The sequence below is a fragment of the Girardinichthys multiradiatus genome, chromosome 10 (genome assembly GCF_021462225.1).
Source record: "Girardinichthys multiradiatus isolate DD_20200921_A chromosome 10, DD_fGirMul_XY1, whole genome shotgun sequence".
Taxonomy (NCBI): domain Eukaryota; kingdom Metazoa; phylum Chordata; class Actinopteri; order Cyprinodontiformes; family Goodeidae; genus Girardinichthys; species Girardinichthys multiradiatus.
In genome coordinates this window covers 17,819,768-17,833,675 of record NC_061803.1, presented here as the reverse complement: position 1 = coordinate 17,833,675, position 13,908 = coordinate 17,819,768, and the positions used below count along the sequence as shown (strand labels likewise).

The 13,908-nt window shown below is 38.9% G+C and overlaps 1 protein-coding gene across 1 annotated transcript in view; it reads right to left on the bottom strand.

Moving 5' to 3' along the window:
• sdk2b (sidekick cell adhesion molecule 2b) overlaps window positions 1–13,908 on the bottom strand; it is a 543,702-nt gene that overhangs the window by 99,263 nt on the left and 430,531 nt on the right. The window contains exon 5 of the mRNA XM_047377275.1: window positions 7,527–7,660. Within this exon, the coding sequence (XP_047233231.1) occupies window positions 7,527–7,660 (134 nt within the window). The remainder of the gene's footprint in view (window positions 1–7,526; window positions 7,661–13,908) is intronic.

Here is a 13,908-nt window from a genome sequence, read left to right as displayed (position 1 = left end):
TCCAGATATAAAGATTTTTATCACCATCTCTGCCGCTCGCTGACTGTCTTCTATTCTGTCCCGACTTGCTATTAAACATAATGCCCAAAAGGATTGTCAACTCTTGCAAAGAAAGCAAATGTGTAAATTGTAAAATACAAAATGAGGAAAACAGGGTGACAAAACAAACCAATTTAACATACTTTCTTGTGACCAATAAAAGTGGGAGCATCGTCTTTATTTCTTCAAATTTCCTCATGCCCTTGTCTTCAGTACTTTCAAAGTCATACAAATAAACTCATTTGGAAAAGGCCTGAAAAGTGGAGCATCACACACATCCCAACAAAAATCATGAAGGATCCAAATGAAGTTATGCAAGTTTTCAAACAATTAACAGAAAATCCCAAAAGCAAAACCAAAGGTGACAGAAAACATGGCATCATGAAAATAAATGATTTGAAAAAGAAAGAATAATAATGAGAAACAACAGATGTGTTTGATTTCACAACTCAGATTTGGGAATGCAATGCTCCCCTTGTCAGAAAATCTGTGGAATGTGCGTTCTCAAACATAAACATTGCATGGTAATGTTGCATCACTCTTTTGGTCATGATTCTCAACCATCTTTAATCAACTTGTTTATATTGAACATAGCCCATTAGTCTTCCTTATTCTTTAATTCTGCTTGGTAGTTTAGTTGGATTGTTTTACCATAGTAAAGAGTTTGTTAATTGAAATATGTTTTATTTTGAGTTGACTTATTTTTGTTAATAAATTCTTGTATTTTAAGAAATTGTGTGAATTGATTCCATGTGTGTGCAGAGTTTTGCTGTTCAATAATGTCAGAGCTCGTCTCACACCTTTCTATTTTGTCCTAATACCATCACCTTACTGGGCTGGTATTCACAGGAAACCCTTAACAGACCGAAATATTATTTGATAAAATATTAAAATATTAATATTAAATGTTAAATAATAGTCTCAGATTAATAATCACAACAACTGTGTTAGGTTGTGAACCTCTTCTCTGTAATGAGTCTTATCATTTGATATGATACCACAGTAGTGTTGTCAGCGAACTTCATGATCGTGTTCATTTTTGGATGGCCGAGCAATAGTGTGTGAAGAAGGTGAAGGGGGAAGGGCTGAGAACACAGCCCTGGGGTGTGCCAGTGATGAGGATCAGTGGGGCAGATGTGAGTTTCCCTATCCTCACCATCTGGGGCCTGTTGGTGAGGAAATCACTGATCCAAGAGCAGAGTGGTGCAGAAAATCCAAGGTTTTGGAGCTTCAGGGCCAGCATGTCTGGAAGGACAATGTTGAAGACTGAGCTGAAGTCCACTGAAGCATCCTTACATATGTATCAGGACGTTGAAGATGAGTCAGGGCCAAGTGGAGTGCCAGTGAGGCTTAGCAGGCTTTCCAGGCCAGCACGGATGGCATCCTTGATGTATTTCAGGAGGATCCTCTTGATGCATCTGATCCCGGTCATGATGGCCGGGAACAAAGCAACAGAATGGTAATCATTCAGACAAGTGACGTTTTGTTTTTTGGGCACAAGCACAATGATGGAGGACGTCAGGTAGGCAGGGAGAGGTTGAAGATGTTCAGAAAAAACACCTGTAAGCTGGTCAGCATGTGATTTTAGGGTAAGACCTAACACCATGTCTGGACCTTCAACCTTGTTGATCTTTACTTTAATGTGGTGCTCACCTCATACAGCTGTAGGATGAGAGGCTGGTGCTGCAGCTCTGACGGTGGATGATATTCAGACTTCCTGCTGCTTGGAAGGTGGAAGCGTGCAAAGAAGCTTTTTAAGGTGTCAGGCAGAACTGGATCATGGCTGAGCTATTGTTCACTATTCTCATAGGCAGCGATGGCCCTGATGTCTCTCCACATGTTGTGTGGGTTGTTCTTATGGAAGTGCTCCTCAATTCGCTGTTTGTAACTCAGCTTTGCCTGCTGGATGCCCTTTTTCCGGGTCCCCCCTGGGCCATTCTGTAGGACAGTTTGTCTCCTAATCTGAATCCTGCATCCTGGGCTATTAGCAAAGTCCACTCTATGCTGTCTACCCAAAGTTTCTGGTTGGAAAAAAAACTGATTGTTCTTGTGAGTATAACAGTATCAGTGCAGAAGCGGATGTAGGACTGCACAGATGATGTACACTCACCAGCTACTTTATCAGGTACACCTTGCTAGTGCCGGGTTGGTCCCCCTTTTGCCTTCAGAACTGCTTTAATCCTTTCTGGCATAGATTCAACAAGGTACTGGAAACATTCCTCAGAGAGTTTGGACCATATTGACATGATATCATTACACAGATGCTGCAGATTTGTCAGCTGCACATCCATGATGCGAATCTCCCATTCCACCACATCCCAAAGGTGCTGTATTGGATTGAGATCTGGTGACTGTGGAGGCCATTTGAATACAGTGAACTCATTGTCATGTTCAAGAAACCAGTCTGAGCTGATTCGTGCTTTCTGATGTGACGCGTTATCCTGCTGGAAGTAACCATCAGAAGATCGGTACACTGTAGTCATAAAGGGATGGACATGGTCAGCAAACAATACTCAGGTAGGCTGTAGTGTTGACATGATGCTCAATTGGTACTAAGGGGCCCAAAGTATGCCAAGAAAATTTCACACCATTACACCACCACCACCACCAGCATGAACCGTTGATACAAGGCAGGATGGATCCATGCTTTCATGTTGTTGATGTAGAGAGTTGAAAAAAATGTCTATTTTTTATTTGTGCCAATTTTATTTTTCTTTCTTTGTAAGTACATTGTTGATTGTATTTATGTATTAATTGTATTTTTTTCTTAAAAATACGCAGCTCAGAATAAACGAGCTCTGGCCCAGACAACACGCTAATCGCTGTCTCCTCTCTGATTCACAGAGTATTAGCTGCACAGTGCTCTTCAGCCTGTGTGGCGCTTGCTGCTGGCCCAGGTTCCCCTAGATCTGGTGCCGGTAACATTGATGCTAAATTCTGACCCTACCAGCCGTATGTTGCAGCAGAAATTGAGACTCATTAGACCAGGCAACGTTTTTCCAATCTTGTATTGTCCAGTTTTGGTGAGCCTGTGCAAATTGTAGCCTCAGTTTCCTGTTGTTATCTGACAGGAGTGGCACCCGGTGAGGTCCTGTGCTGCTGTAGCCCATCCGCCTCAAGGTTCGACGTGTTATGTGTTCAGAGATGCTCTTCTGCATGCCTTGGTTGTAACGAGTGTTTATTTGAGTTACTGTTGCCTTTCTATAAGCTCGAACCAGTGTGGCCATTCTCCTCTGACCTCCGGCATCAACAAGGCATTTGCGCCCACAGAACTGCCGCTCACTGCATATTTTCTCTTTTTCGGACCATTCTCTGTAAACCCTTGAGATAGTAGTGTGTGAAAATCCCAGAGGATCAGCAGTTTCTGAAATACTCAGACCAGCCCATCTGGCACCAACAACCATGCAATGTTCAAAGTCACTTAAATCACCTTTCTTCCCCACTCTGATGCTCAGTTTGAACTACAGTCTTGACCATGTCTACATGCCTAAATGCATTGAGTTGCTGCCATGTGATTGGCTGATTAGAAATTTACGTTAACGAGCAGTTGGACAGGTGTACCTAATAAAGTGACCGGTGAGTGTATATTCCTCCTGATCAGGGTCCTCTTTGAATAATCCCCAGTCGCTTTGCTCAATGCAGTCCTGTAGGCAGAGCAGGGCTATACGGTCCAACCCTGGATGATTCTGATGGTGGGTTTGGTTCTGCAGAACAGGGGTTAATAGGCTGATATAAGGTCCACTGAAATATGATCTAACATTCCAAGGTGAGGACCAGGTGTTGGTTTGACAGCTCCTGGAATGTTACTGTAAAAACGGTCTAATGTATTAGTCTCTCTAGTGGGAAACCCTATAAATGTGTAGAATCTGGGCAGAACAGCCTTTAATTTTACAAGGTTAAAGTCTCCAGCTATGATCACAGCTACGTCCAGATTGATGTTGATATGGCTGCTGATGAAACAGTAAAGCTCATTCATGGCTGGCTCAGCATTCGCTCTTGGTGGCGTGTAGCATGCTATAAATATATCAGCTGAGTTCTCTCACCAGTTGAAATGGTCCGCACTTCACTGTCAGATATTCCAGATCGGGAGAGCAAAAACTCCTGATTGTTTTCGTAGCTGTGATTCACAAGTTGTGAATATTCAGAGCCAAACGTCCGCCTTTGATCCTACCTACATCAGTAGACCTGTCGGCCCAAAACAGAGAGTGGCCCGCTAGCTTCACCGCAGCATCTGGGATGTTATCGTCTAGCCAAGTCTCTGTAAATATCACCACGCAGCTGTCCATCTTACGTGTGGCGCTTCAGAGTTGGATCTTGTCCATTTTATTCGCGAGTGACCTTATGTTAGCCAGGAGCAGGCTGGGCAGAGCCAGTCTGTGTGGGTTTACTTTGAGGCTAGCGCACAAGCTGCTTCACTTACCTCTCTTTTGTTTATGGTGTCTCCTCCACCACTTGGGCCACAGAGGGGGTGTGTGCAGAGTCAACATGATGTGCTGCATTCGGGTGGAATATCATCTACCTTTGGCGGTCTATATAGTCCAGAGTTTTTCCCTACTTTAGGAAGTTTAGTAAAATCACAGTGCTATACAAGAGCCATAGATGCATAAAAAAACCCGCAAGAGAAATGAATAGAAAGCATATTTAAAAAGATACAGTATGTTTTTTACTGCCTTTTTAAAAAGATCACACAGATCTCAAGTGCAAAAGAAGGAAGTTCCAGAATGTATGAGCCACTGAACAGAAGGTTCTGTCTCCTTTTGTTCTCAATTTAGTATAGTGCATCATCAGAATGCCCTGGTCAAAGGACATCAGAGACCTGCAAGGGACATATTTATCCAGAAGCCCTCTGATATAACCTGGTGCAACCTGGTGCCTCCAAATGAAGAGCTCTCCAACTCAGTAAAATAATCTTAAATAGCACTCTAATATAAACCAGAAGCCAGTGTAGTTGCTTTAAGATTGGAGTCAAGTGAATACCTTAAGGATTTTGTCAAAAGCCTGGCAGCAGTATTTTGAACAACTCGCAACCATTCTAGGGATGCTGAGACATGTGTGTATTGCATTGCAATAATCCAATCATGATAAAACAAAAGCATGAATTAGTATTTCCATGCTTTGGCAATAATATCCCAGATGATAAAAACAGGAACAAACCAGAGATTTGACATGTGCATCCAAAGTAAAACCAGAATCAAACGTTTCCTAGCAAAGGAACCTTGGCATTGGAACCAAGATGTTCAAGTGTCTCCTTTATCCCAGACATGCATTTTTCTGATGCAATGATAATTATTTTAATTTTGTTTGTGTAACAAAGTCTAGATACTAAACTGTGGAGTTTAGATATTTCAGTTGGGTCAAACAAGATGTACAACTGTATAGCAGTGACAGGAGATGTCTTTAAAGGTTGACAGGATGTACCCAAGGGGAAGCGATAAAAACAGCAGAGGCCCCAAAACAAAACCTTGGCATACACCAAAATGACCAGATAAGGACAAGATCTGTATTAAAGTTAATTGCATACCTTTGTTTTGTAAAAAAAAATACTTATGCTTACAGCTGATGCAAAATGCCATTGCTTGATTTTTAACTAGCACAATTAAACAATACATTGCACCAATATTGTCTCTCATTACTGGCTGTACTTCCATATACATCCATAAAATGTATTGGTTTTTAAGTTCCTGAATATTGTTGACCCTTTTTATCTGTCTGAATTGCTGCATCAATATTTACCCCCACAATTACCCAGATCAGTAAACAAGGTGATAGAGCTGTTATTGCTGGAGCTCCAAAACTGTGGAATACTATTCCAATGCACATCAGGCAGTATGAGACACTCAGTGTGACCAAATTAAATAATTATTTTCCTCTTTTTTCTGTGCTTTTGTAGGATTTAACTTTTGGCCTGCACTTTTTATGTATTGGTAAATCCGTGTTGCAAAGCACTTTGGTCACTCTTGATTTCTAACTTTTAAATAAATTGGTACGGTATTTCCAAATTAAACTTAGACTGGAGGGACACAAAGTGACTCTGATCCCTCTACACTACGCAACAAGCTGCTGCTGATTTTTCTCTATATCGTATCACTACATCACACTCATTCCGCAATAAAATCCTGCCCTTACAGCTCATAGTCATTACTGGTCTGTGGCTATCTTCTGAGGGGGATTAGAAGTTATAATATTGGTGCTTCAACTTTAATCTGTCAAACTGTGTCAGCACCTTTCAGAGAATTGTGAGGCAAAAAGAAAATGTACATTGCTTATTGAAAGGGTAATCTGAAAGGTGCTAAAGCAGCAGGAAAGCGAGGAATATTCTAACAAAACTAGAAGTATCTTTGCAAAATCCTTGACCAATGAAATATGAATTCAGACACTTCAGATGCTGATAGAAACAAGTACCTGTGTTGTAAACTGCAAGAACTCACAAGCTCGTCCAGCAGCCTGTACATGTTAATGTGTACATATGTGGACCGCATGGGAAATGCTCAAGCTAATACATGGCACGTTTCCATCACAGCTGCAAAGCCCCCACCACCCGCTTACTTTGTCATACAGTCCGGGTTGTGTGTGGTTTTGCATGTGTGTGTTCTAGCTTTGTATAATCAACTCTGCCACTATTCTCAACATGAGCCACGGGCTATTTCGGCTCCCACATGTTGTCAGCTGTATTATCTTACCCTCACCCTTCTCATTCACTTTCATAATGAACTCCAGTCTACCATGTCATATGATGCTGTCTGTTAGATTTTCTCTTTCATTTCTCTCTACTCCGCTCAGACCGGCTGACTGGGTTTGATTTTTATATCTTGAATTTATTTGTTGTGGAAGCTGAGAATGTTGCAGAATTTTAACTACTTGGCAATTTAAAAGCCTTTAATAACCGTGTTTACTTTGTGTGTTTAGCATTGATGTAACTTTGTGACAGTATCTTACATTCTTAAATGCAAGTAAGCAAAACCTAATCACAAAGACTGAGCTCATTAGAAGTATGTCTGATACTATATATGGAGGTATTTGTTTCAGTAAGGCCAGACTTTTAACTAAAATGGAATATAAAATGTGACTTTTTAGCCTAATTCATGTTGTTAAACATGAATTAGGCTAAAAAGAGATAAAAGATATAAGTGTTATCTTCACTTAAAAAATCCTGACTGGATAATTATTACAAACAGTAAAATGTAATTATTGTGTAATTGACAATCTTTCCAACAACAATAAAGAACCACAAACACAACACACTCACAACTGGTTATATAAAACATTTCACATTTTACTTTATTTTACATGTTTCTCATGGGGGGGAAATCCCTCTTAAATTGGCTCCTTGGTAAGATGTTAGCTTGACTGCCTCTCATAATTCTTTTGTCTACTCTAGCAAAGAAAGCAATTGCTCATAACTACTTCATACAACCCCACTTCATCCACATCATTCCTATTTGGTGCACAATGCATCAAATTAAAGTATGTATATCAGTGTTACTTACTCTCAACTGTCAGGGTGATAGGTTGGCTGGTCTTGTTCTCTCCATTTATGTCATTTACCGCTTGCACATAGTAGCGCCCGGCATCTGGTGCCACCGAAGACAAGATAACCAAAGTGTTGTCCAAAGTAATTGCGCTGAAAAAGGGACAAAACAATGTGGATTCAGTGCATACAAAATAAAAGCTGCATTGTTAAAGTTAAGCACAGCAAAGATCCGAGTTCCAAGAAAAGTTTATTCAAAATAATCTGCAGTTGGCATCTTCAGAGCCTCCATTGTCAAATTAAGGCTAAATATGTTTATAGTTTATTGGGTCCACAGTTGATCCCACTGCTGAAAGGAACATCAAACATTTTACCATTTAATTACTCTGTTTAAGCAGCGTTAAGTTGATTGATTTACAATGTGTAAACAATGTGTAAGTGCTGAACGGGCATAGGAGAAATATCGACATCCTCTCCTTACTCAAATATGATGTCCTTGCATAATAAGCCAGAGCAATTAATTGGATGTTTGTACTTCGCTTCTTCCTGCGACCTGGATCTTGGCAGCTAGCCACTTTTGGAGACAATAACATCCTCTCAACCGGGTGCTGAAAGATGAAGTCTAAATAAATAAACACTTATTCATTTTTCAGCAATGCTTATATCTATGTCTTATAGATCCTAACAACTAGTTTGTTTTTCAAGCACTCCTTTTGACTCTATGAACATAGCCGCCAGTAAAGATGAAATCCTTCTTCCTGCCCCCTAATGTTCTAGTCCCCTGACCATGTTAGCAATCAATACTGTTTTATTATCTGAACTTGTTCAGCACAGCATGATACCACGTTTCAGCTAGGTGCCCACCTCCTGACGTATTTCTTCTCTTTTTCTCCTCTCTCCTTTTTATGTATCTACTGTTCAGTCAGTCCTGCCTTACATTTTGCTTCTGTTCACTGTGTCACAAATCACTGACACTAACATATAACCAATGCTGACCAAATTCTTAAACCAGATAGATTTTGAGAAAATGAATAACATGAATATGATAATTAGGGGTCCAACTGTACTGAAGTGTCATGGCACATAAACCCTTGTATTCTGTTGGAAAAAGGATATGTTAACCACAGATGATTACCACTTTCATCAAAGAATGCAATGTGTTTCTATAGCTGTTTTCAAACTGCCACCAAGAAAAATTAATAGCTGAAAATACAATCCAAAGCACTGCAGGAAAGGCTGGTAATGATGACATCCATGAGCTTTAAGACCAAAGCGATTGTTTTTAAAATAACAGCATGAAAAAATGGTTCCTGTTTCACTGTCATGTTTATTGACAGCACTGGAGAGCAAGTGGTGGATAAATTTAACCTTGCCATTCTTGTACTCGTATTTATAGTCTACTGTAAGTGTCTCCAATGAACAATATATTTTAAGTAAAGGTTAAATTGGTTTAAATTAAGGTCAAACTGTGGTATATTTCATTAAAGTCAACTTGTCCAAACATGGACAAGAACCATAATCAACTGAAGCTTTCAACAGAAATTCTTTAAAAAATAATATTTTTACAAGAATTTATATGTGATATCTGAGCATTTTAATGCTTTGTCATCTCTTCTCTAATCCAAAGTATTGACCATTAAAAGGAGAAATCACATTTCTTAAAAATAAATAGTGTCTCTTCATTGGCTCTTTGTTAAATTACAAATAAAATTAAAAATTTTTCTTCATGCATACAACGCCATTCATAAGCATTCATAAGCATAACTCATTTATATGCTCATATGTCTTATGAGATCTGATTGTTCCATTTATGCCCAACACAGCACTCTGCTCTCAGACTTCATGTTTAATAGTGTAACATGGAGTTTCTAAACATAGAACAGGATGCAGATCTTTCAGTTAGGCCCCTTCCCTCTGCAATCAAAACTTATCAGGAGATGTTCAAAGCCCACACAATACACTTACAGCTATGGAGAGCTATTTCATTCTAAATTAAATAAATTCATAAATACTGCTATTGATAAATTATTGATAAATATTCCATGAAATAAAACAAAATGAATATGTTAAAAGAAAATGTTATCTTATTTTATTTAATTCATTTCAAGATTTATTTAATTTACTTAAACATGTATTTATTTATTTCAGAATGCAGTTTTATTTTGTGACACTTTTATTTTGTAAAGCTACTTTATGTATTTCAGTGACTTACTTTTTAACCCCGTTTTTCATTTTAAGCTCTTTTTATTGCATGTTCTTATATTCAAATGTGGTGGCGGAGTTTTATCTGCTGGGAGGTGCTGAGACAGCAGGGCCAAGCTGAATTTGTGGCTGTGGCCGGCAGAAGCATGCTGCTGCCTGCTAGAAGACACCATGCCAGAGCTGCTGCTGCCAGTGCCACCAGTGCTGCCAGTGCCCCTGGCTCCCCTGGTGCCAGACCGGCCGTAAAAACCTGCCATGGCGGTTGCTGCTGTTTTTGTGGAAACCAATGCTGATTATCGGCAAACGGGACGTCATTAGTTATAGGCTGTTACTTTTAAATGATGATGTCTTTAGCGGATATTCTGAATTGTCACTCACAGAAAATTATAAATAAATGCTTAAAAACACGCTGGCACTCTATGGAAGTCCTTGGCCACAAGGCTGCCACAGGGTGCCATGGGGTACCAAACCGGCTGTAAAAGCCTTTAACATGCTGCCACAGTGGCCGCTGCTGTTTTTGTGAAAGCCAATGCTGATTATCGGCAAACGGAAGTCATTATTGTTATAGCCTGTTACTTTTAAATGATGATGTCTTTAATGGTTTTTATTTAATAAACGGCATTAGACCCATAACATGGTGGCTATATTTACTTGAGATGGAAAATAAATAGCACTATGTGTGTGTATGACGTGCTGAAAGGATGACGAAGACTTATTGCACAAACAGCTTCCACAAAAACAGCGGCAACCGCCGTGGCAGGCTATTACGCCTTCTGGCATCCTCGCAGAATCCCCTGGCTCCCTCCGGCATGCCGTCTTCTGACAGGCAGCAGCATGCTTCTGCCGGCCACAGCCATGAATTGAGCTCAGCCCTGCTGTCCCAGCGCCGCCCCACAGATAAAACCCCGCCCCCTCATTTGAATATAAGAACATGAAATAAAAAGAGCTTAAAAGGAAAAATTGGGTTAAAAAGTAAAGCTCACTGAAATACGTAACGTAGCTTTACAAAATAAAAGTGTCACAAAATAAAACTGCATTATAAAATAAATTAATAAATCTTTAAGTAACTTAAATAAATCTTTAAGTAAATTAAATAAATCTTTAAATTAATTAAATAAAACAAGATAAAAATGTCTTTTAACATAATTATTTAATTGTATTTCATGGGGGTATTTATTTATTTCATAGAATATTTATTAATAATTTATCAATAGAAGTATTTATTTATTTATTTAACTTTGAATGAAACGGCTCTCCATATACAGCCACCTCAATGTTTATTAAACAAACATGAAGTCAAAATGTAAAAAGTTTGTGAAAATTGAAGTACATCCAAAGGGAAAACATTGTCATATTAAGTGAACATCCTTTCTATTGTAAATCCAAATAAACATGTATTTTATATACCGTCGATTCACAAAATAAAAGTCAGAAACCATAAATGGTACATAAATGTTCAAATTAACTTTTTTGTAGGACAGTTTAGTGACACTATGTTTTAAAATTAGCAAAGCTATAACATACAGATTGCCAACTCCTACAACAATCTATTTTTATGTTACTAATATTATGTTCAGGCTTAAAAATTGTGGCTGTTTATGATAAACTCCAAACTTTTCAAACATACAGTATACTCTCAAAAAATCTAAAGGACCCGGTGAGTCTCCGAAAATAATTAAAAGTTAAAGGGAGACAAATCAATTAACAGACAGATATGTCTTTTATATTGTTAATGATTTGCCAATTTGTTGTAAGTTATGTCAAGCAAGATAAGATAAATAATCTCGTCAGGGCAGGTGACGAACCTGCTATGAGTAGCACAACAAAGGTTAACTAACCATAACAGTCCAGAAAAGCAAAGCTAAATCAAACATAAGGAAAAAATCAGCAGCATAATAATCCCTGCATATTTCTAGCAACACAGCAGAGGATCTGTTTGCTTTTCCTCTTGTTCCAGCCAGTAGCACAAGCAATTTCCTCATTTAATTAGGGCGGTCTGCATCTGCTTTGCACCTGTTATCCTTTGCACGCGCAACCTGAAAATTGCGCAACACCACCACTTATTGCACGTGTAATTTATTTATAGTACTCGCAAATTAGCACCTGCTATTTGGGATCTTTGAAAATCAGTCCCTTACTGTGCAATACTCCATGGCTAAAGAAAAAGCATGCTGGAGTTGTTTAAGGTTTGCTGCAGAAGATTTTGTCAAGCCAGTGAAATACTAGGAGAATATAGTCTTGTTAATTGAGGCCAGTGGTGAACTCTTTGAATGTTATTGCACTCACCATGTTTAGAGGAAGAATGGTTCTGTACATCAGTCAAAAGTGTAAAATAATAGTTTGTGGGTGGAAACATCGCGGTGTGGGTTGTCTTAGAGCATATGGTACCAGCAGGAACAGACAGGAAGGATAAATGGCGAAATGCATCAGGACATGCTTGGTAAGAATCTAGAGGTGAAATGAAAGTGGATTTCTAAGTAAGACAATATGGCCCAGTCGGTCACCTGACTGGTATCCAACTGAAAATCTATGGAAAGAACTAAAGATCAGACTGCACAGAACCTGGAAGATTTGAAGACAATTTGGGTGAGAAAAATGATAAGAAATTGCACCGAGCAATGCATGTAACTAGTTTCTCCATAGAGGAGATGTCTTAAGGTATTTATTTCTTTTATGTATATGTATTACACATTATTTAATTTATAGAGCAATCTGAATTATTTGGTTTGTTACCAACATCTAGAGTGAATTTCATGCCAATGGCAATATTAAACATACATTTATTGATGTGTTGAATACTTAGTTAACATTTGGTATTTCTTACATTGCAGATATTAAGATAATTTCTTATAGCATTGAAATAATCACATTTCTGGCAATTATGGAGCAATAAATCTTTCAGCTTGGAAGTATTCTCATTTTTATAGAATTGTTTAAAAAGGAGAGAAAAATCTATATGTTCTGCACATATGCAGGTGTCTGTAAAGTTCCTTGAGCTATTATCAAGTACTGATAATAGCTCAAGGACCTATTATGGAATAACTGTAATCACAGCAATGAATAACAACAACAAAAATTATTTGATCTCATGCTTGTAGTGGTGTTCTTGCTTTTCCTAATTTTTGATGGTTCTTGATATTTCTTGAACAAAAAAAAACTGGCTGATGAGGTCCGGTTTACCACTCTACAATACCAGCTCTGCCTGATAGAGCAAACATAACAGAACACATACAGTACAGACCAAAAGTTTGGACACACCTTCTCATTCAAAGAGTTGTCTTTATTTTGATGACTATGAATATTGTAGCTTCACACTGAAGGCATCAAAACTATGAATTAACACGTGGAATTATATACTGAACAAAAAAGTTTGAAGCAACTGAAAATATGTCTTATATTCTAGGTTCTTCAAAGTAGCCACCTTTTGCTTGATTACTGCTCCACACACTCTTGGCATTCTGTTGATGAGCTTCAAGAGAAAGTCACCTGAAATGGTTTTCACTTCACAAGTGTGCCCTGTCAGGTTTAATAAGTGGGATTTCAAGCTTTATAAATGGGGTTGGGACCATCAGTTGTGTTGTACAGGAGGTGGATACAGTACAAAGCTGATAGTCCTACTGAATAGACTATTAGAATTTGTATTATGGCAAGAAAAAATCAGCTAAGTAAAGAAAAACGAGTGGCCATAATTACTTTAAGAAATGAAGGTCAGTCAGTCAGTCCGAACAATTGGGAAAACTTTGAAAGTGTCCCCAAGTGCAGTCGCAAAAACCATCAAGTGCTACAAAGAAACTGGCTCACATGAGGACCGCCCCAGGAAAGGAAGACCAAGAGTCACCTCTGCTGCGGACGATAAGTTCATCCGAGTCACCGGCCTCAGAAATCGCAGGTTAACAGCAGCTCAGATTAGAGAACAGGTCAATGCCACACAGAGTTCTAGTAGCAGACAGAACAACTGTTAAAAGGAGACTGTGTGAATCAGGCCTTCATGGTAAAATAGCTGCTAGGAAACCACTGCTGAGGACAGGCAACAAGCAGAAGAGACTTGTTTGGGCCAAAGAACACAAGGAATGGACATTAGACCAATGGAAATATGTGCTTTGGTCTGATGAGTACAAGTTTGAGATCTTTGGTTCCAACCACCTTGTCTTTGTGCGGCGCAGAAGAGGTGAACGGATGGACCCTATATGCCTGGTTCC